At 43.3% G+C, this 22,703-nt stretch overlaps 1 protein-coding gene across 4 annotated transcripts in view; it reads right to left on the reverse strand.

The window, feature by feature from the left end:
• The window catches only part of ltbp1 (latent transforming growth factor beta binding protein 1), a 145,711-nt gene that overhangs the window by 25,379 nt on the left and 97,629 nt on the right, over positions 1 to 22,703 (reverse strand). For 3 of the 4 annotated variants that reach the window (XM_069141860.1, XM_069141859.1, XM_069141857.1), the window contains 7 exons: positions 17,997 to 18,170; positions 6,711 to 6,733; positions 6,175 to 6,277; positions 4,742 to 4,828; positions 3,941 to 4,066; positions 1,683 to 1,802; positions 545 to 667 (listed from right to left, as the gene is read on the reverse strand). In XM_069141860.1, coding sequence (XP_068997961.1) covers positions 545 to 667; positions 1,683 to 1,802; positions 3,941 to 4,066; positions 4,742 to 4,828; positions 6,175 to 6,277; positions 6,711 to 6,733; positions 17,997 to 18,170 — 756 coding nt within the window. The remainder of the gene's footprint in view (positions 1 to 544; positions 668 to 1,682; positions 1,803 to 3,940; positions 4,067 to 4,741; positions 4,829 to 6,174; positions 6,278 to 6,710; positions 6,734 to 17,996; positions 18,171 to 22,703) is intronic. The other variant, XM_069141858.1, reaches the window with a different exon arrangement.

The raw sequence follows: 22,703 nt of genomic DNA on the forward strand, positions 1-22,703 counted from the left end.
GATGATGATCCTACGCTCACGTTGGGATCGTTTAAGAACAAAGTTAGAAGTTTGTATGATGATAAAGGAAATCTACCTCAAATATCCATCCAATAACGAATCATTTAATCAGAGCTGACGATTGTTCACAACTAATAACAAAACTCAAACCTTAATTTTCTCACAAAACACATGTAATTACATCCGTACAATAGACAGAGTAGCTCATCCATACATGTCAGAACCAAAAGGCGACCAGCAGTGACATCACCAGCTGGTTTGTGAACGCCTGTTATGAAGCCTTCAGCAGAGTCTGTTTGATTGACAGGCCTGTGGTGCAGTCAGGTTGCAGCTATCGGTGGGCGGGACGTAGTATCATCAGGTTTCAGCTGGTTGCAATCTGCAACCTCACCACTAGATGTCACAAAATCGTACGTACCGCACCTTTAAATCTACAACACAATAACCTGTACATAAAGGTGTCTGAGCACCTGTAGTTCAATGAAATAAAGTTATTCGTTATCGTTGTGCATCATCGTTCTTATTGAATTATTGTGTATCGTACCATCACATTGGTCTCCAGCTGGCGTCGCTCTGAAGCCCTGCCCACACTCACAGATGAAGGAGCCCTCCATGTTCTGGCAGTGGCCTCTGATGCAGACTCCCTCATCCTGGCACTCGTCGATATCTGAAGCAGCACAAACAACACAACAACCGGTGTCATCAACAACATTAACATTTCTGTCACATCTAAAGCAGAGAAACAGCGAGCTGAGTGAAGTGAGTTATTCTGGAACATAAAACAGCTGCTGGAGACCGACTGGCTCACATAGTAAGAGACAGAGGTGGAGGTGGACAGAGGTGGAGGTAGAGTGGTGGAGGTAGAGAGGTGGAGGTAGAGTGGTGGAGGTAGAGAGAGGTGGAGGTAGAGAGGTGGAGGTAGAGAGGTGGAGGTAGAGAGGTGGAGGTAGAGTGGTGGAGGTAGAGTGGTGGAGGTAGAGAGGTGGAGGTAGAGAGGTGGAGGTAGAGTGGTGGAGGTAGAGAGAGGTGGAGGTAGAGAGGTGGAGGTAGAGAGGTGGATGTAGAGTGGTGGATGTAGAGAGAGGTGAAGGTAGAGAGGTGGAGGTAGAGAGAGGTGGAGGTAGAGTACTGGAGGTAGAGAGAGGTGGAGGTAGAGTAGTGGAGGTAGAGAGAGGTGGAGGTAGAGTGGTGGAGGTAGAGAGGTGGAGGTAGAGAGGTGGAGGTACAGAGAGGTGGAGGTAGAGTGGTGGAGGTAGAGAGAGGTGGAGGTAGAGAGAGATGGAGGTAGAGAGAGGTGGAGGTAGAGAGGTGGAGATAGAGAGGTGGAGGTAGAGAGGTGGAGGTAGAGAGGTGGAGGTAGAGAGGTGGAGGTAGAGAGAGGTGGAGGCAGAGAGGTGGAGGTTCAGGAACCTTTTGGTGTCTTTGTGTTCATTCTAACTTTAAAGGAGCTCCAGCTGAAAACAGAGCAATGAGATAAATCAACTCAGCTTCCATTTTCATATTCGGAGCCCGTTATTGGTGCCTGTTTGTTTGTTTGTTTGTTTGTTTGTTTGTTTGTTTACACCCTCCATGTGTACACAACCGGAGATGCAACTCTCCAAAGGTCTCCTCTCCAAAGGTCTCGGCACGTTTGTGCAGAAGCTCTGAATGTGAGGTCGCAAACATGTGAGCGTCAGACCCACCGAAGCAGTGGCCCACCCGGGCCACGAATCCCCTCGGACACGAGCCACAGCTGTAACCTCCTGGATGGTTGAAGCAGATCCCAGAAGGACACACGGTCCGGTCGGCACACTCATCAACATCTGGAAACAGAAAGAGCTCGTTTCCATGGATACACGTAAGAAAACTCTACCTTCACAACAAGTTAAAACAAATGTTTCCTCAATGTCAACTGCTGCTTTAAAATAGCGTGTCCAGTATTGTTGTTGCTCTGGTTTGGTCTCCACCAACACCTCCTGCTGCGCCTCCTGCTGCTCTCCGGTCGGTGCTGCGCCTCCTGCTGTGCGGTAGGCAGCTAGGAGATGCTGGTGAGCTGCAGTTATTTACCGTGAACACGCTGTCGTGTGGATGCTGGAGTTCAAACAGTTGACGACGGCCGTCACAACGTTCTGAGGAACTCCTTCAATAAGGAGCTGAGGACCAGAGAACACTTAGATAGGTGAAACGTCGTATGAACTCAGATCTGTTCTTTCCTCTGAGGATCAGAAACCTCCAGCTGACTGAATGTTCAACACTTTATCACCAGTTAAATATGTCCAGTCAGAAAACCAGGCTACACATTCTAAAAACAAAAACCAGCGAGCAAACCTTATTAATCTATATAACCTCTCATGATCTGACTCCTCCTCCTCCTCCTCCTCCTCCTCCTCCGCTCAGAGGTTTTATGGGAGCGATGGGGAAGTAATCATCAGCCTGTTTGTCCTCATTCAGCATCATTTCAGTGGGTGGAGAGCTGCAGGAAACCAAGTAATGACAGAGTGCCTCACATTTATGTCCCAATAAGGGCGATGCAGCAGGAGGAGGAGGAGGACGAGGAGGAGGAGGTGGAGGAGACGGAGGAGGAGGAGGACGAGGAGAAGGAGGTGGAGGAGAAAGAGGACGAGAAGGAGGAAGAGGAGGAGGACGAGGAGGAGGAGGACGAGAAGGAGGAGGTGGAGGACGAGGAGGTGGAGGAAGAGGAGGAGGTGGAGGAGGAGGAGGAGGAGAGGGTGGAGGGGGAGGAGGAGGAGGACAAGGAGGTGGAGGAGGAGCAGGAGGAGGAGGTGGAGGTGGAGGAGGAGGAGGTAGAGGAGGAGGAGGACGACGAGGAGGTGGAGGAGGAAAAGGTGGATGAGGAGGTGGAGGAGGAGGTGGAGGCGGAGGTGGAGGAGGAGGAGGAGGACGAGGAGGTGGAGGAGGAGGTGGAGGAAAAGGTGGAGGAGGAGGTGGAGGAGGAGGTGGAGGTGCAGATCTGCTCACTGCTGGGTTATTCTCAAATTCCACGGACGTATAATTGTGATAGAAAACACTTGTTAGAGTTCCAGAGTTCCTCCGTCGTGTCCTCATGCTTGATGCTGGATTTAGTTTGTTGCTTCACAAGATCACAGCTGGTTCTAAAGAACATTCATGTTTCTGGGACGCAGAACGTCAGCTGTTCGGGGCCTGAAGGAGGCGAACGGCGCTCCCATGCTAAAGTCTGGATTTATAAAAACAAAGTGACGCGTCCGGATGGGCGCCGTGGAGATGCACGGTGAGGTGCTGAGCTGGAGGAATTATATGTGACAGACATCCTGATAGATGAATTTTACATTTTATATTTATACTTTATATTTTTTACTGCTATTTACTGCTATTTTATTGCTTTTCTATTATTCTATTATTATCTTATTGCTTCCTGTATGCTGCTGTAGCGAAAAAAATTTCCCCTCGGGATTAATAAAGTAACTACCTAACCTAACCTAACTAACCTACCTAACCTAACCTAACCTACCTAACCTAACCTAACCTACCCTACCCTACCCCTAACCTACCTAACTAACCTAACCGACCCTAACCTAACCTACCTAACCTAACCTAACTTACCTAACCCTAACCTACCTAACTAACCTAACCGACCCTAACCTAACCTACCTAACCTACCTAACCTACCTAACCTAACCTACCTAACTAACCTAACCGACCCTAACCTAACCTAACCCTAACCTAACCTACCTAACCTAACCTAACCATAGGAATAACGAAGCCTCAGTGAGGACGAGTCCACTGGACCATCAACACTCAGAGCAGCAGGACGCTTCACTTTACTCTGGAAATGAAATGTTCCACCTGAAAAACTGGGCGACAGATAAATTGGGATCTGAAGTCTGAATAGTAGTTTGATGGAAGAGTCGGTCTTTGTGACATGAGCATGCACAAGATGACCTTTGACCTCAATAACCTCCTCCGATCGTCGGATTCTTACCTACGCAGGTGGTGTGGGTGTGGCCAAGCGTGTACCCCTCCTCACAGTGGCAGGTGTAGCTCTCAGCTGTGTTGTAACAAACGCCAGGACCACAGATGTACGGGTTGATCTGGCACTCATCCACCTCTGGACCAGGAGACAGACAGACAGACAGACAGTCAGACAGACAGTCAGACAATCAGTCAGACAGACAGACAGACAGACAGTCAGACAGACAGACAGACATAGACAATCAGTCAGACAGACAGACAGACAGACAGTCAGACAGACAGACAGACATAGACAATCAGACAGACAGACAGACAGACAGACAATCAGTCAGACAGACAGTCAGACAGACAGACATAGACAATCAGTCAGACAGACAGACAGACAGTCAGACAGACAGACATAGACAATCAGTCAGACAGACAGACAGACAGACAATCAGTCAGACAGACAGACAGACATAGACAATCAGTCAGACAGACAGACAGACAGACAGACACCAGGCACCAGTTTCTTTAAAGCCATCCATCCAAAGTTAGCTCAGCTAACAGGAAGTTACTCCACTGAGAGAGCACCAGGCAGACCACACCTCTGCCCTCTCTAAACCAATCAGCTGAGAGACATCCAGCTGGACCTGCTGCTTAGTAACCAAGACAACATGTAGTGTGGGTTCCAAACTAAAAGGCTGGAAAAGCCTCAAAGAAGGAAAACCATTTTCATAACTCACTCATGATACAGGTTGATGTCAAAATATGCTCTTTAATCCTTATTAATAAAGAAAAGAAATGAAAGGAAAGAGAGAGGTGTGCTCACCAGCGGACTGGGTCGGTGCGATGTCCTGGCCCGCGTTAGAGGGGAGGATCTCCACTGGTGCCGGCGGAGAGCTCCTCTCAACAACCGCTATCAAACCAAGACATGCAGCAGTTCATATTCATTTCTTTACATATAGACTTTATTATTATTTGAACAGATTTTTTTTCATCAAACGTGGCATCTTGGCATCAGGCAACCAACCATATTTAACCATTAAACCGTGATAACATTGACATCTTGATGACACCCTGATAATGAGAGAGGACACAAGACCTCGGTATGGTAGCAATGTTCAGAAGGACCACTCATGACTCCAACAGGTTGGGTTACACTAGTAGAAAAATGTGATGGCTCCCACCTGAGGAAGTTCAAACAGGAGATACGCAGCTAAAGAGGAAACATCACCCTGACGGAATCAGGAGCAAAAACAGCGTCATGAGAAGAACTGAGAGGTGGATGGACGGGCCGAATATCATCTGGATATAAAAGAGTTCGTAGCTTCAGGTCTGTATAATGGTTCTGATCCAGAAGTGTCTTCAGCTGCAATACCAGCGAGTGCCACTAGAGGTCGGCTCCAAAAAGCCTCCGGCTCCATAGACTCCCATTCAACTTCTCTCATCAAATCCAAAGTGAATAAAATGTGTCCATCAGTTATCTCGGTGTTGTTAGCTAAAGTCACTCCTTCTTATTAGTTTTCTGGAGGTCCATCTGAAAATAATCCCTCATTCATTAGAAAAGAAGATTCAAGAAGACCTGTTTTTGGGGGCGTGTCTGTTTGATTGACAGGCCTGTGGTGCAGTCAGGTTACAGCTATCGGTGGGCGGGACGTAGTATCGTCAGGTTTCCGATCAGATCGGTCAGATCCACCGCTGGCTCCTCCCCCAGCTCGTCCAAATATGGTCACTTCCTGCTCCAAACCGCTCCGAATTAGCAAAGATGGTGACGGACAGAATCTGAACTGGAGGATTCATAACGTTCACAAACCAACGATGACATCACTGATGGATGATGACATCACTGATGGTTGATTACGCCATTGATGGTTGACGACATCACTGATGGATGACGATCGATGACATCACTGATGGGTGATGATCGATGACATCATTGATGGATGATGGTTGGTCCACAATCATATTTTAGGCTTTTCTGAACACAATACTGCTGCGGATGATGTTTGTTTCTATTCCTGAGTTTTATGGTTTCCTAGCACCTCCTTCACCGTGACATCATGTGGATCGTGAAAAAGCTACAAACAGCCGAGGACAGACGTGTCGTTGCCTCTCCGTAAAATCCAGACCAGACTTTCTGACTGTTTAACTCTGTAATCTGTCACAGTAATGATGTCATCAGTTACAAACGTGCAGTCTGAATCTGAGCTGTCACAAACTGCCCAGCGTACCACAAAGTTTCAAGGGTAATGAAGCAGACACCTGGGTAGGCGGCCTCCATCTTGATGGTGGACACACCCGGAGACAGCTGAGGCAGGATGGGTTCACCTAGCGGCGTACTGCTAAACTCAGGAACTACCAGCTCCTTCAACGACAAGACACACAGTCATACCAAAGGCCATGAATACGATGTGTTTGAAATGTGTCGGTGGAAACGTAATGATTGAAGCTGTGTCATGCAATGGAGGCGTTGTGCCTGAAAGCAGAGAAGCGTTGAGCTCGCAGGGTGACCGACTGCAGTTGATTAAGAATGAGCAGCTGAGCCAGGAAGCACTGGAGGTCAGAGGTCAACACGAGGTCACCACGAGGTCACAGCTTTCTGTCTGTTTTGAGCGCTTTGGTGAACAATACAAACGGATACACATTTACTTCGTGCTCAGCGTCGACCAGCCAAAGTCATGCAGCAATGTTGCTGACTTCATGCAAAGGTGATTGTGCAGCTCGTCAGCAGCTGAGCGCAGCGAGTCTGTGCATGCAAACTGCTTTCACATGATCACTCTCTGAAGAAGCCAACCTACCTGGTCCGGTGCAGCTGTTGCTACTGACCGAAGGAAAAAGAGACAACAGTCAGGGTGGGGTAAGTTTAGAGGTTTTAAGATGAACAGTTTTAATCCGATATTCCAGAAATATCGTCATGTTTGCTGAATATCTCTGAGACAAGGTTTAAAATATTCTTTATCTTTGCTATTGTCCAAAAAAATCACCTGAAATGAGCATTTGTCTGCTCTCAGAATCTTCTAACATCCCTGCCATGTCTGTGGCTCTCTTACCACTGAAGACACAAATCATTTCAAATGGGTCATATATCTTTCATAAAATGCTTTGACCTTCTAAAACAGAGGGACGCTGTGATTTAGTGCAGGTTTTGACGGCTATTTCAACCACAAACTGTGTTCTGTAGTCAGAGAGGGGACAGTGTTTGTGGGATTAAATAATAATAAACTTTAGTGCATCGTAATGAACACATCTGTCAGTATTAAAAAAAGACTGTTTTCAGACAACAAGTTCTACAGCACAAAGGAATACGATATATCAGGCTTTGGATACCTTGACGGTGCACACGAGGATGATCAATTGACTTTAGGGGATTAGCTTTTTGCTAACTTCACAGGAAGACCTAGGTACTTAATGACAGCTCAGACTGACTCTTTTTTCCCCCACACTTTATGATCCAGCAGAACAGCGTTAAAAAGTGGTTGGTGCATCACAGCTAACACGTTAAAAGAACTTCCCCCAAAAGTTGACACTGGGATTCACTGCTAAAGTTCAAGTCAAGCTCAGGTTCCCTAATGTTGATCTTTATGCAAAAGATTTACATGATTTTACTCTGTGAGTGAATCTACAGTTAACTGATTTTGCATCTAAACTCTATATCTTAAAGTCCTGGTGTGACTGGAGAAGAGTTGGCAAGTCCAGCTTTAAATGAACGAAGTGCTGGCTAACTGTTGTTAAGCAAATACTTTGGTACAAACCGAAGAACCCCAAAAGTTGGGACGCTGTGTAAATTATAAATAAAAACATAATGTGATGATTTGCAAACCGTGTAAACCCATATTATATTGAAAATAGACCAAAGACAACATATCAAATGTTGAAACAGAGAGGTTTTATTGTTTTATGAAACATTCTCATTGTGAATCTGATGTCAGCAACACGTCTCTATAAAGTTGTTCCAGGATCATGTTCACCACTGAGCTGCATCAACTCTTCTTTTAACAACACTCTGGAAACCTTTGGGAACTGAGGAGACCAGTTTCTGGAGTTTTGAAAGTGAAATGTGGTCCCATTCTTGCCTGATAGAGGATTTCAGCTGCTCAACAGTTCAGGGTCTCCTTTGTTGTATTGTTCATGTCCTTATGCTCCAGATGTTTTCAATGATCGACAGGTCTGGAATGCAGGAGGCCAGTTTATCAGCGGACTCTTCTACTAGAGAACCATGCTGTTGGAATACGTGCAGAATGTGGTTGGACGTTGTTCTGCTGAAATAAACAAGACCTTCCCTGAAAGAGACGTTGTCTGGATGGCAGCATATGTTGCTCCAAAACCTGAATATATCATTCAGCATTAATGCTTCCTTCCAGATGTTCAAGCTACCCATGCCATGTGCACTAATGCATCCCTGTACCATCACAGATGCTGGCTTTAGAACTGAGCTGATAACAAGCTGGATGGTCCCTCTCCTCTTTAACCTGGAGGATGCAGCGTCCATGATTTCCAAACAGAATCTCAGATTGTGATCCATCAGACCTCAGGACAGTTGTCCATTTCACCTCAGTCCATCTTCAATGATCTCGGTCCAGAGAAGGCGGCGGTGTTTCTGGATCATGTTTCTATCTGGTTTCTTCTTTGGAGAGTTTTAACCTGCATTTGTGGACGCAGCGATGAACTGTGTTCACAGACGATGGTTTTCACAAGTGTTCCTGAGCCCATGCAGTGATTTCCACTCCAGAATAGTGTGTTTTTAATGCAGTGCTGCCTGAGGGCCCGAAGATCACCACCATCCAATATTGGTTTCCAGCCTTGTCCCTTGTGTTCAGAGATTTCTCCAGATTCTCTGAGTCTTTTAATGATATTATGAACCGTAGACGATGAAATCCACTAATTCTTTGTAGTTTTACGTTGAGGAACATTATTCTTAGATTGTTGAACTATTTTCCAACACAGTCTTTCAGAGTGGTGAACCTCTCCCCATCTTCACTGCTGAGAGACTCTGTCTCTCTGAAATCATCTTTTTTATACCCAATCATGTTACTGATCTGTTGCCATGGTAACCTCATTAGTTGTGAGATGTTCCAGCAGGTGTTTTTTAAAGCTAAACTCAACTTTTCCAACTTTTTTGAGACCTTTTGCTTTCATCAATAATTCCTTGCATTCATAAAACAATAAAACTTCTCAGTTTAACATTTGATATGTTGTCTTTGGTCTATTTTCAATTGAATATGGGTTTATGTGATTTGCAAATTATTGCATTCTGTTTCTATTTACATTTTATACATTGTCCAAACTTTTTTTGGAAAAAGGGTTGTACTTTACCACTGCCATCCAAACCTACAGTTCTGAAGAGACTGAATTTACAGGCTCGACTTCATGATATGATCACAGGAAGAAAGCCCAAATCACAACAACACCGTGTGGCCCTCCATAATGAGTAGATGAAATGCAAAGACAATTACAATTCAAGCTACTGTATATTAAACACCTTCATTGTATAAATACCAGACCCTTCTTTAAGAAAGCTCTTTACTAAATGCCATATGATTATGCACAGGGCCAGGTTTTTGTGTAGATTGAGTACCACGTTCTTCAGTCTGAAATATAACAACACTGAGGATATATATTTTTTTAAATCCTCCTCACTTCTCCCCACCCAGCATTGCTTTGTGCCGTGCCAACATACCAGTGTACGGCTGCCAGGCGCCTCATTACTTTCCGCTGGTATCCAAACACAAATCTACACAGGTTTTTGGGTGGTGGGTTTCAGTCAGATCATTTTTTTTAGCCCTGTCCTGTGTGCCTGGAAAACTCAGTACTCCTCTGCTCCAGCAAAACTTAGCAGTAATTTGGACTCTGTCTGGCTTTGGCTCAGATGTTGAAAAGTTTCTCCTTCCCTCAGTGGCTGCCAAGCATGTGCATAATAATAACAGCAGAGGGTGAAGCTCATCTCCCTCTCTCAGCCAGGTTTATCTCCCCCCCCCCCGCCCCCTCTGTGAGCCGGGCTGTGTTTGAAGGGAATCTGTACTGAGCCAAAGCACTGTAATCCTCATCCTCTATAAACAAATGTCACAAGAGGTATGTTTCTTTTAGGATCTGGGTTCCTAATCACGTGCACGAGGGATCATAAATCTGAGTTTCTTTGGAGTTATAGTTTGCAAAAGTGAGCCTGCTGTATATCACACAATGGAAGATTGATAAAAAAATACCACACTTTGAACAACAAAAATCACATCAAAAATGTCTCTGCAGTGCAAACATGCAGTATTTCAGTTCTTTTCATTTAATTTCATAGCACCTGACACTTTTCCATTCATCAAAATACCCAAGCTATATTTATTTATTTTGATTTCATTAGGGCCGAGCACCGATGGTGCAAAAGTCCTATTGTTATTCAAGCGATTATTACTCTCGTTCCTTATTTTTCTCCGCAAAGAACTGCATTTTTAGAGGCTTTATCATATTCAAAAACTCATGAAAGTTGGTACACACATGTCTCCTGGCGAAAAATTTCGTATTCTAGTGGAGTCACGAGTGGGCGTGGCCAAATGGCTCACTAGCGCTCCCTAAAGAGATTCCCCGGCGGCCACATTTACCTAAATTCACCAAATCCGGTGGACACGTGTATCACACCTAGACGCACAAAAAAGTTACATTGCACCGTTACGTCAACTCGGCAGGAAGTCCACCATTTTGAATTTAGTCACCATTTTTGACGATTCGCACATGTTGTACTTTAATGAACTCCTACAGATTTTGTCAGACCGACTTGGAATTTTTTCTGTGCACTCATGTACGGGATTAAAAGTTGTTCAAAGAATTAGTTTTCATCGATGTGTGTGCCCGTGGCCTGGTGGCCATTTTGAGCGTATCGCCATGAAACTACAAATGGCTATAAATCTTATGTACATGGACCGACCTTCTCCAAATGTTACAGGTATGATAACAGTCCGGCCCTGAAGACACCTGTATTGTAATATTCGCTCATAGTCATAGCGCCCCCTGGTGGCAACTGGAAATGACACTTCATATTTTCACATACTATGTTCAATTGGTTGATCACATGAACATAAAGTTGGGTCAGAATAGCCTAAACATGTAGTTGATGATATATTGAGAATCTTATTGGACTTTGTCAATGGGTGTCGCCGTGGTGATGGGGCAAAGTTTGATGTTTTGCCGTGACACAGGAAGTTGATGTTTACGGTCAAAGGATGCTTGAAACCTCACGAAACGTGTCACATACATCCGGCGTAATGAGACGATACATCTGATGTGTTTTGCGAGTGGGCGTGGCCAAACGGCTCGCTAGCGCCCCCTAAACTGCAGCCCCGGCACCTAGTTTCACCTACATGCACCAAAATGTTTGGATATTTGTATCACATCAAGATGTACAAAAAAGTCTCTTGGCAGCATGACCTCAACTCAACAGGAAGTCCGCCATTTTTAATTTAGTTCCCATTTTTGGCGATTTGCACACCTCCTACAGATTTTGTCGGACCAAGTTGAAATCTTTTTTGTGCACAGTTAACATGTTTGGGATTAAAAATTGGTGGCCATTTTGAGCGTCTCACCATGAAACTACAAATTGCTGTAAATCTTGTGTACATGGACCGACCGTCTCCAAACATTACATCCCTGATAAGAGTTCCGCCCTGAAGACCCCTGTGTGGTAATATTCGCTCATAGTCATAGCGCCCCCTGGTGGCAACTGGAAATGACACTTTTCATACTTTCACATTCTACGTCAAGCTGGTTGATCACATGAACCTAAAGTCGGGTCAGAATTGCCTAAACATGTGGTTGATGATATATTGAGAAATTCTTCCGACTTTGTCAAAGGGCGTCGCTGTGACGATGCGGCAAAGTCTGACATTTTGCCGTGAAAAGAAATTGATGTTTCAGGTCAAACGATCTCCAATCCTCACGGAACTTTGCATCAACTTTCATGAGTTTTTGAAGATGTTAAAGCCCCCCAAAAAAGCAAAACATATTTTGTGTATATAGTCTGTGTGTGAGTATTTATTGATTGCTCTTTTTTTTCCTAAAAAACGATTTTTTTTATTTATCTTCTTTATTTATACGTATATGTAATTTTTTTCTTATTGTGTGTACCTTTTTTGTGTTTCTATGCTGCTGTGACGACCAAATTTCTCCACTGTGGGATTAATAAAGTCTAAATGATCAAAATGATTCCTGTTGTTCTGGGTTTTGTACCCTCATGGTTGAAATGCACTGTAAGTCGCTTTGGATAAAAGCGTCAGCTAAATTAAATGTAATGTAATCTAATATAATACGCCCAATAAGATGAACCATTTATGAAGACATAACAACAGTACAAGGCAGTCAGATAGGACAGAACTTCCTCGTCCCAGCTGTGTGTAAGATGGCGCTGCGCTAGCGGCAGCCTGTTACAGCAGCTCCCCCCCGAGTGTGTTTTGTATTATAGTATTTTTAAGCCTTTCTCCTCTCTTCGGAGTTGTTGTTTTCTTCTCTTCACGTGTGTTAAGTTAACAGTCAGACAATAGACCGTAATTTTTCCACGTTTCTGGATGGGGGCACTGTTATTGTTTACTCTTGTGATCAGCTGATCGCGCTGAGTAGACCTACTGCTGCTGCCCGGAGCAAGGCCTGAGATCCCCGTCGAACTTCGGAGAAGACGGCGGGGTTACAGAGCTGGAGCTAAGCTGAAGGCGGAAAGGAGGAAATATAAACCAGCGGTACCAGCGATCTTAATGGGGAACGTGAGGTCGTTGGCTAACAAGACAGACGAGCTCGGCGCGCTGGTAAAGACCCAGAGAGAGTACCGGGAGTGCAGCATCATGTGTTTCACCGAGACATGGCTGCACTCACATTTCCCGGACCACAGCGCGGCCGTACCCGGCTTCAGGACTGTTCGGGTGGACGGAGACGTTGTTCGGAGCGGCAAGAAGAAAGGTGGAGGGATTGCAGTCTATGTGAACGAGAGGTGGTGTAATCCTGACCATGTGTGTGTGAAGGAACGTTTCTGTAGCCTGGACATTGAACTTCTAGCCGTCGGGATGTGCCCTTATTATTTGCTGAGGGAGTTCTCGTCATCGTTATCGCTGTGTACATTCCTCCATCAGCTGACGTAGAGGCAGCAGTGGACACCATCTACTCCACTGTGGCTAAACTGCAGACTCAGCATCCCGGTGCATTTTTGGCAGTTACTGGAGACTTTAACCAGCCTGGATAAAGTACTGCCAACTTTGCACCAGTATGTTAACTGCCCCACACGGAACAATAAAACTCTGGACCTAGTGTATGCTAATGGATGCATACAGTGCTACTGCCCTTCCCTCCCTTGGTAGATCAGACCACAACCTGGTCCTGCTGACTCCCAGGTATGTTCCCCCTGTACAGAGGCAGCCTGTAACCACCAGGACTGTGAGGAGGTGGACACAGGAGGCTAAAGACGCCCTGCAGGACTGCTTTGAGTCCACGGACTGGGATGTGCTGTGTGGACCACATGGGGAGGACATCAACAGCAGGACGGACTGTATCACAGAATACATCAAATTCTGTGAACACACCACCGTACCATCCCGGACTGGACACTGCTTCCTCAACAACAAGCTGTGGATCACCAGTGACCTGAAGGTGCTTCTTAATAAGAAGAAAGCAGCCTTCAGGTCTGGGGACAGGGACGAGCTCAGGAGAGTGCAGCGCCACCTGAAGGAGAAGATGAGGGAGTGCAAGGACTCCCCCAGGAGGAAGCTGGAGGCCAAACTCCAACAGAACAACGTGAGGGAGGTGTGGACCGGTATGAAGGAGATTACTGGGTTCAAGGGGAGAGAGGAACAACCAGGGGGAACCTGGAGAGGAACAACCAGGGGGAACCTAGAGAGGTCAAATGAACTAAACTGTTTCTTCAACAGGTTTAGTTCACCACCCTCATCTGTCTCCTCCACACCTTACACCTCCCAAACACCTCTGCTGCCTCCACCTCCCCCCTCTGCCCCCCCTGGTGAACTGCATAGAGCCCTCAATCTCAAAGGGCTCTTCCTCCATCTACACCTTGACCCCCCCTCCCACCCCCCTCTCTGTGACGACTGGCCAGGTTAGGAGACAGCTGGAGAGACTCCACCAGCGCAAGGCTGCAGGACCTGACGCCATCAGCCCCGGGGTCCTGAAGACCTGACTGCATCAGCCCCGGGGTCCTGAAGACCTGCGCCATCCAGCTGGCTGAGGTCCTACAACACCTCTTCAACCTGAGCCTGAAGCAGGAGGACGTCCCGGTGCTGTGGAAGACGTCCTGCCTGGTTCATGTACCGAAGAAGACGACTCCATCTGGCCTCAACGACTACCAACCGGTTGCCCTCACATCTCATGTGATGAAGGTGCTGGAGAGGCTGGTCTTGGCCCACCTCAGGCCGCTGGTGAAATCTTCTCTGGACCCTCTGCAATTTGCGTACCAGCTTCGTGTGGGAGTGGACGATGCCATCATCTACCTGCTGCAACGAGCTCAGTCTCACCTGGATGGAACCGGTGACTGTGAGAATCACTTTCTTTGATTTCTCCAGTGCATTCAACACCATCCAACCACTGCTGCTGAGTGAGAAGCTGCGGGTGGTGGGGGTGGGTTGGGGGGGGGGGCATGTCAACCGTCTCCTGGATCAATGACTACCTGACAGGCAGACCAGAGTTTGTCTGTCTGGGCAGTGTGCTGCCTGATACGGTGGTCAGTGGTACTGGAGCTCCTCAGGGAACTGTTCTGTCTCCTTCCTGTTCACCTTCTACACAACTGACTTCCAGTACAACTCAGAGTCAAGACATCTGCAGAAGTTCTCTGATGACTCTGCAGTGGTCGGATGTATAAGGGATGGACGGGAGGAGGAGTACAGGGCAGTAGTGGAGGACTTTGTGGAGTGGGCGGGAAGAGATCACCTGCTCCTGAACGTGGCCAAGACCAGAGAGATGGTGGTCGACTTCAGGAGGAAGACGACGGCTCCACAACCGCTGAGAGTTCTGGGAGAGGAGGTGGACATGGTGGAGGAGTACAAGTACCTGGGTGTGTCCATCGGCAACAGACTGAACTGGAAGACCAACATCAACGCTGTCTACAAGAAGGTGATGAGTCGACTCTTTTTCTTGAGGAAACTTTGATCCTTCAATGTGTGCAGCAAGATGTTGGAGATGTTCTACCATCTGTTGTGGCCAGTGCATTGTACTTCGCTGTGGTCTGCTGGAGGAGCAGCATTGGAGCCAGAGACACCAACAGACTTAACAAACTGGTTAAGAAGGCCGGCTCCATCATCGGCTACAAACTGGACAGTCTGGAAAAGGTGGTGGAGAGGAGGACGCTGAGGAAACTATTATCCATATTGGATAATCCTGACCACCCTCTCCACCTGCTGCAGGGACAGAGGAGGACGTTCTCCAAAAGATTCCTCCAGCTCCGCTGTCACAAGGACAGATACAGGAGATCATTCCAGATACAGGAGATCATTCCAGATACAGGAGATGGTTCCAGATACAGGAGATCATTCCTGATACAGGAGATCATTCCAGATACAGGAGATCATTCCAGATACAGGAGATGGTTCCAGATACAGGAGATCATTCCTGCCGACCACAATAAGACTGTACAATAACTCACCTCTGGCAAAATAATACTGTTGACTGTGTTTCTTGGTTGTTTGTATATAATATATGTAGATATATACTGTACTGTACTGTATATACTGTGCATTTTATATTTTATATTTATATTTTGTAGTTTTTGCTGCTATTTTATTGCTTTTCTATTGTTCTATTACTATTTATTGCTTCTGTATGCTGCTGTAGCGAAAAAAAAAAATTCCCCTCGGGGATTAATAAAGTAACTACCTAACTTAAACCACAGACTGGATATAAAACCACAGACTGGATATAAAACCCACAGACTGGATATAAAACTACAGACTGGATGTAAAATTACAGACTGGATATAAAACCACAGACTGGATATAAAACCACAGACTGGATATAAAAGTGTTCATAGCTTCAGGTCTGTAAAATGGTTCCGATCCAGAAGTGTCTTCAGCTGCAATACCAGCGAGTGCCACTAGAGGTCGACTCCAAAAAGCCTCCGGCTCCATAGACTCCCATTCAACTTCTCTCATCAAATCCAAAGTGAATAAAATGTGTCCATCAGTTATCTCGGTGTTGTTAGCTAAAGTCACTCCTTCTTATTAGTTTTCTGGAGGTCCATCTGAAAATAATCCCTCATTCATTAGAAAAGAAGATTCAAGAAGACCTGTTTTTGGGGGCGTGTCTGTTTGATTGACAGGCCTGTGGTACAGTCAGGTTACAGCTATCGGTGGGCGGGACGTAGTATCGTCAGGTTCCCAATCAGATCAGTCAGATTCACCGCTGGCTCCTCCCCCAGCTCGTCCAAATATGGTCACTTCCTGCTCCAAACCGCTCCGAACTAGCAAGATGGTGACGGACAGAATCTGAACTGGAGGATTCATAACGGTCACAAACCAACGATGACATCACTGATGGATGATGACATCACTGATGGTTGATGACATCACTGATGGATGATGGTTGAGTGAGACACTCACTCATGCTACTGAGAGAATTAGGGTCGTGTAAATAGACTAAAGTCTCGTGCAACTCCTCGTTTCCCTGAATGCTTACAATGGCGGTAGAGACTGCAAAGTGCCACAACAAGCACATTAATGAGAAACACACCAGGCTGAAATCAACTGGAATTTCTTATTTTAGTTGTTAAAAGGTTTGTTCATCATTAATACGTATCTGTTTATTCAAATAAAATGTCTCATACTTTCAATTTTGATCAGACATCATTGATGGATGATGACATCACTGATGCTTGATGGTTGGTCTGGCTACTCATCGTTTATCTGTTGGGTACTAGAGAGGAAGAGACGAGGGGAACCAGGTTTTGGAAAGATTTGGGGGTTGGTTGTCAGGTTCATGTCGGCACTGCTGGTACGGTTTGTCGAGCAGGAAAACTGAGAAACACTCAGGTTTCTCTGTGAGTACAGCAGCGCTCAGGAATATGTAGCTTCGATCGACTACATCCACCATGAACACTGACGGGACATCTACATAACAAGGGCAAAGCTTTGTTTAAGTGTCGAAGAATCAGCAGCTCTTGATGAACTCAGAGGTCAAATGTAGCTCTCAGCTAATGAACCCAATCCAAATGTGGATCACTGTAATTCTCTGTACACTACTAAACCAACGCTCCATCTCACCCGCAGCTTGTATGAAGTGATGCTGTAACATCACTTATTGAAACTGAGAACATTACATTCAGTCACTCTGTTGGCAGCTTGCTGTTTGCAGTCCTGAAATTGTATTATGAGCTGGACTCAAAGGCTGTTTAAGTTTCTACATTACTAACCACACAAAAGGTTTGAATGTCAGTTCACAGGACAGAAGTTTTGTAGTCTGGTCTCCAAAGTAATAAAACTGCCTAACTTAGATCATTTGAAAGAACATGTCTGCCAGATGGAACAGTTCAGGTATCTTGGATAAGGATACTTTATAACAAAAGACTGTGAGAATAACAGTTGGGAGTATCAGCTGCTGTCTGTTGGACTGTAAGGTTGATGAAATATTAAGAGGTTTCTCAGCAGGGTGGTAATGACTGAGTCCAATGATTGGACTGCTTGTTTTGGGCCTGAGATCCTCTGCAGTGAAAGGAACCAGTAGATGGTTCAGGCAGGTTCCTTTATAAATGTTCCTGACATGACAGTCTTGTGGGACACCTCGGCTCATAATGGAGGGACTACATTTCCCCAAAATTTTGGGGGATATGCAGCAGTTTAAGAAATGACTGGAGAAAAGAACGTTTGTGTTAATTTACTTTTGCCACAAAATTTCAGATCAGCTGAAATGTCTGAAAAACTAATGGAAAAAGAAATGAATGTATGTCGTCTTTCAACGTGTTATTTTTATTATCTAATTAAGTTATACCAAAGGTATTAGTGCTGATGTTATTTAATTTACCTCAGTTTAAGTGATTACAAACCAGCATCTAGCTCAAGTATTTATTTTTTTTTACTACACGTGAAATCAATAAAAAAATTGGAAATACGAAGTGTAAAACTCACTTGGAATGATCTCCTCTGGTTTCCCAAATGCTTCCACGGGTCTCTCCGGCGTGGGCAGCGGTTGAGGCGGTAACAGGTCAACGGGCTCCTGGGAAATGATCACCGGCTTGTTGACGGGAGGGTTTGGTAGGACAGTGTAGCCCATTCCACCGGGACAGATTTCTTTGAATTTAGCTACGTAATAACACAAAACACGAGTGGTTATTGTACCAGATGTGTTGACATTGGTAATAGCATTGGACTTTCTGCAAATGTTATAGTCCACACAGCTTCCTCATGTCGGATTCACTACCAGGGTCTTGGTAAGCCTGATCTGAAGTAGGAAATATACTATAGAAATCACCTGAGTTGAGAACAAAACACAAAAATTCAGCACGATAACAACTTATTGTGAAACACAAAATAAAATCTACCTCTGAGCTGCACCGTTCAAACTGTGTTTAGTAGCTTTCACTTCAATAGTAATATGAGGCAAACATTCCTGATAAAAATACCAAGATGAACACAGGCTAGGCTTCTACACTTTATATAGACCGGACAACAAGTCGATACTCTCACACCAGTTTATGGATTCAACTCCTGAGCCTCATCTAAAAAACTTTTCCCATGATAAGATAAAAGCACTGACAATAAACACTGATTTCTACATTCAGAGTGCAACAAATAAATAAAATGGTCAATTGTCATGGAGAGATGAGAAAGAATCAGTGACATCATGACTTTGTAGCTGTAAAACTCCTTAATGTTTCTGATGATGTGTTTCTACAATGAACAGTGATGTGTTTCCACAATGAACAGTGATGTGTTTCCATAATGAACAGTGATGTGTTTCCACAATGAACAGTGATGTGTTTCCACAATGAACAGTGATATGTTTCTATAATGAACAGTGATGTGTTTCTATAATGAACAGTGATGTGTTTCCATAATGAACAGTGATGTGTTTCCATAATGAACAGTGATGTGTTTCCACAATGAACAGTGATGTGTTTCCACAATGAACAGTGATGTGTTTCCACAATGAACAGTGATGTGTTTCCACAATGAACAGTGATGTGTTTCCATAATGAACAGTGATGTGTTTCCATAATGAACAGTGATGTGTTTCCATAATGAACAGTGATGTGTTTCCATAATGAACAGTGATGTGTTTCCATAATGAACAGTGATGTGTTTCCATAATGAACAGTGATGTGTTTCCACAATGAACAGTGATGTGTTTCCACAATGAACAGTGATGTGTTTCCACAATGAACAGTGATGTGTTTCCACAATGAACAGTGATGTGTTTCCATAATGAACAGTGATGTGTTTCCATAATGAACAGTGATGTGTTTCCATAATGAACAGTGATGTGTTTCCATAATGAACAGTGATGTGTTTCCATAATGAACAGTGATGTGTTTCCATAATGAACAGTGATGTGTTTCCATAATGAACAGTGATGTGTTTCTATAATGAACAGTGATGTGTTTCCACAATGAACAGTGATGTGTTTCCACAATGAACAGTGATGTGTTTCCACAATGAACAGTGATGTGTTTCCATAATGAACAGTGATGTGTTTCCATAATGAACAGTGATGTGTTTCCACAATGAACAGTGATGTGTTTCCATAATGAACAGTGATGTGTTTCCATAATGAACAGTGATGTGTTTCCATAATGAACAGTGATGTGTTTCCACAATGAACAGTGATGTGTTTCCACAATGAACAGTGATGTGTTTCTATAATGAACAGTGATGTGTTTCCACAATGAACAGTGATGTGTTTCTATAATGAACAGTGATGTGTTTCCACAATGAACAGTGATGTGTTTCTATAATGAACAGTGATGTGTTTCTATAATGAACAGTGATGTGTTTCCATAATGAACAGTGATGTGTTTCTATAATGAACAGTGATGTGTTTCCATAATGAACAGTGATGTGTTTCTATAATGAACAGTGATGTGTTTCTATAATGAACAGTGATGTGTTTCCACAATGAACAGTGATGTGTTTCCACAATGAACAGTGATGTGTTTCCACAATGAACAGTGATGTGTTTCTATAATGAACAGTGATGTGTTTCTATAATGAACAGTGATGTGTTTCTATAATGAACAGTGATGTGTTTCCATAATGAACAGTGATGTGTTTCTATAATGAACAGTGATGTGTTTCTATAATGAACAGTGATGTGTTTCTATAATGAACAGTGATGTGTTTCTATAATGAACAGTGATGTGTTTCCACAATGAACAGTGATGTGTTTCCACAATGAACAGTGATGTGTTTCCACAATGAACAGTGATGTGTTTCTATAATGAACAGTGATGTGTTTCCACAATGAACAGTGATGTGTTTCTATAATGAACAGTGATGTGTTTCTATAATGAACAGTGATGTGTTTCTATAATGAACAGTGATGTGTTTCCACAATGAACAGTGATGTGTTTCTATAATGAACAGTGATGTGTTTCCATAATGAACAGTGATGTGTTTCCATAATGAACAGTGATATGTTTCCACAATGAACAGTGATATGTTTCTATAATGAACAGTGATATGTTTCTATAATGAACAGTGATGTGTTTCTACAATGAACAGTGATGTGTTTCTATAATGAACAGTGATGTGTTTCCATAATGAACAGTGATGTGTTTCTATAATGAACAGTGATGTGTTTCCATAATGAACAGTGATGTGTTTCCATAATGAACAGTGATGTGTTTCCATAATGAACAGTGATGTGTTTCCATAATGAACAGTGATGTGTTTCTATAATGAACAGTGATGTGTTTCTATAATGAACAGTGATGTGTTTCCACAATGAACAGTGATGTGTTTCTATAATGAACAGTGATGTGTTTCCATAATGAACAGTGATGTGTTTCTATAATGAACAGTGATGTGTTTCCACAATGAACAGTGATGTGTTTCTATAATGAACAGTGATGTGTTTCCATAATGAACAGTGATATGTTTCCACAATGAACAGTGATGTGTTTCTATAATGAACAGTGATGTGTTTCCATAATGAACAGTGATGTGTTTCCATAATGAACAGTGATGTGTTTCCACAATGAACAGTGATGTGTTTCCATAATGAACAGTGATGTGTTTCCATAATGAACAGTGATGTGTTTCCATAATGAACAGTGATGTGTTTCCATAATGAACAGTGATGTGTTTCCACAATGAACAGTGATGTGTTTCTATAATGAACAGTGATGTGTTTCCACAATGAACAGTGATATGTTTCCACAATGAACAGTGATGTGTTTCCACAATGAACAGTGATGTGTTTCTATAATGAACAGTGATGTGTTTCTATAATGAACAGTGATGTGTTTCCACAATGAACAGTGATGTGTTTCCACAATGAACAGTGATGTGTTTCTATAATGAACAGTGATGTGTTTCTATAATGAACAGTGATGTGTTTCCATAATGAACAGTGATGTGTTTCCATAATGAACAGTGATGTGTTTCCACAATGAACAGTGATGTGTTTCCACAATGAACAGTGATGTGTTTCCACAATGAACAGTGATGTGTTTCCACAATGAACAGTGATGTGTTTCCATAATGAACAGTGATGTGTTTCCACAATGAACAGTGATGTGTTTCTATAATGAACAGTGATGTGTTTCTATAATGAACAGTGATGTGTTTCTATAATGAACAGTGATGTGTTTCCACAATGAACAGTGATATGTTTCTATAATGAACAGTGATATGTTTCTATAATGAACAGTGATGTGTTTCTATAATGAACAGTGATGTGTTTCTATAATGAACAGTGATGTGTTTCCACAATGAACAGTGATGTGTTTCCACAATGAACAGTGATGTGTTTCTATAATGAACAGTGATGTGTTTCTATAATGAACAGTGATGTGTTTCTATAATGAACAGTGATATGTTTCTATAATGAACAGTGATGTGTTTCTATAATGAACAGTGATGTGTTTCCATAATGAACAGTGATGTGTTTCCACAATGAACAGTGATGTGTTTCTATAATGAACAGTGATGTGTTTCTATAATGAACAGTGATGTGTTTCTATAATGAACAGTGATGTGTTTCTATAATGAACAGTGATGTGTTTCTATAATGAACAGTGATGTGTTTCTATAATGAACAGTGATGTGTTTCCATAATGAACAGTGATATGTTTCTATAATGAACAGTGATGTGTTTCCATAATGAACAGTGATGTGTTTCTATAATGAACAGTGATGTGTTTCTATAATGAACAGTGATATGTTTCTATAATGAACAGTGATGTGTTTCTATAATGAACAGTGATGTGTTTCCATAATGAACAGTGATGTGTTTCCACAATGAACAGTGATATGTTTCTATAATGAACAGTGATGTGTTTCTATAATGAACAGTGATGTGTTTCCATAATGAACAGTGATGTGTTTCCATAATGAACAGTGATGTGTTTCTATAATGAACAGTGATGTGTTTCTATAATGAACAGTGATGTGTTTCTATAATGAACAGTGATGTGTTTCTATAATGAACAGTGATGTGTTTCTATAATGAACAGTGATGTGTTTCTATAATGAACAGTGATGTGTTTCTATAATGAACAGTGATATGTTTCTATAATGAACAGTGATGTGTTTCTATAATGAACAGTGATGTGTTTCTATAATGAACAGTGATGTGTTTCCATAATGAACAGTGATGTGTTTCTATAATGAACA

The sequence above is a fragment of the Embiotoca jacksoni genome, unplaced genomic scaffold, assembly GCF_022577435.1.
Source record: "Embiotoca jacksoni isolate LCO1_2020_lvr unplaced genomic scaffold, fEmbJac1.0.p SCAF_92, whole genome shotgun sequence".
In the NCBI taxonomy this organism is placed as follows: domain Eukaryota; kingdom Metazoa; phylum Chordata; class Actinopteri; family Embiotocidae; genus Embiotoca; species Embiotoca jacksoni.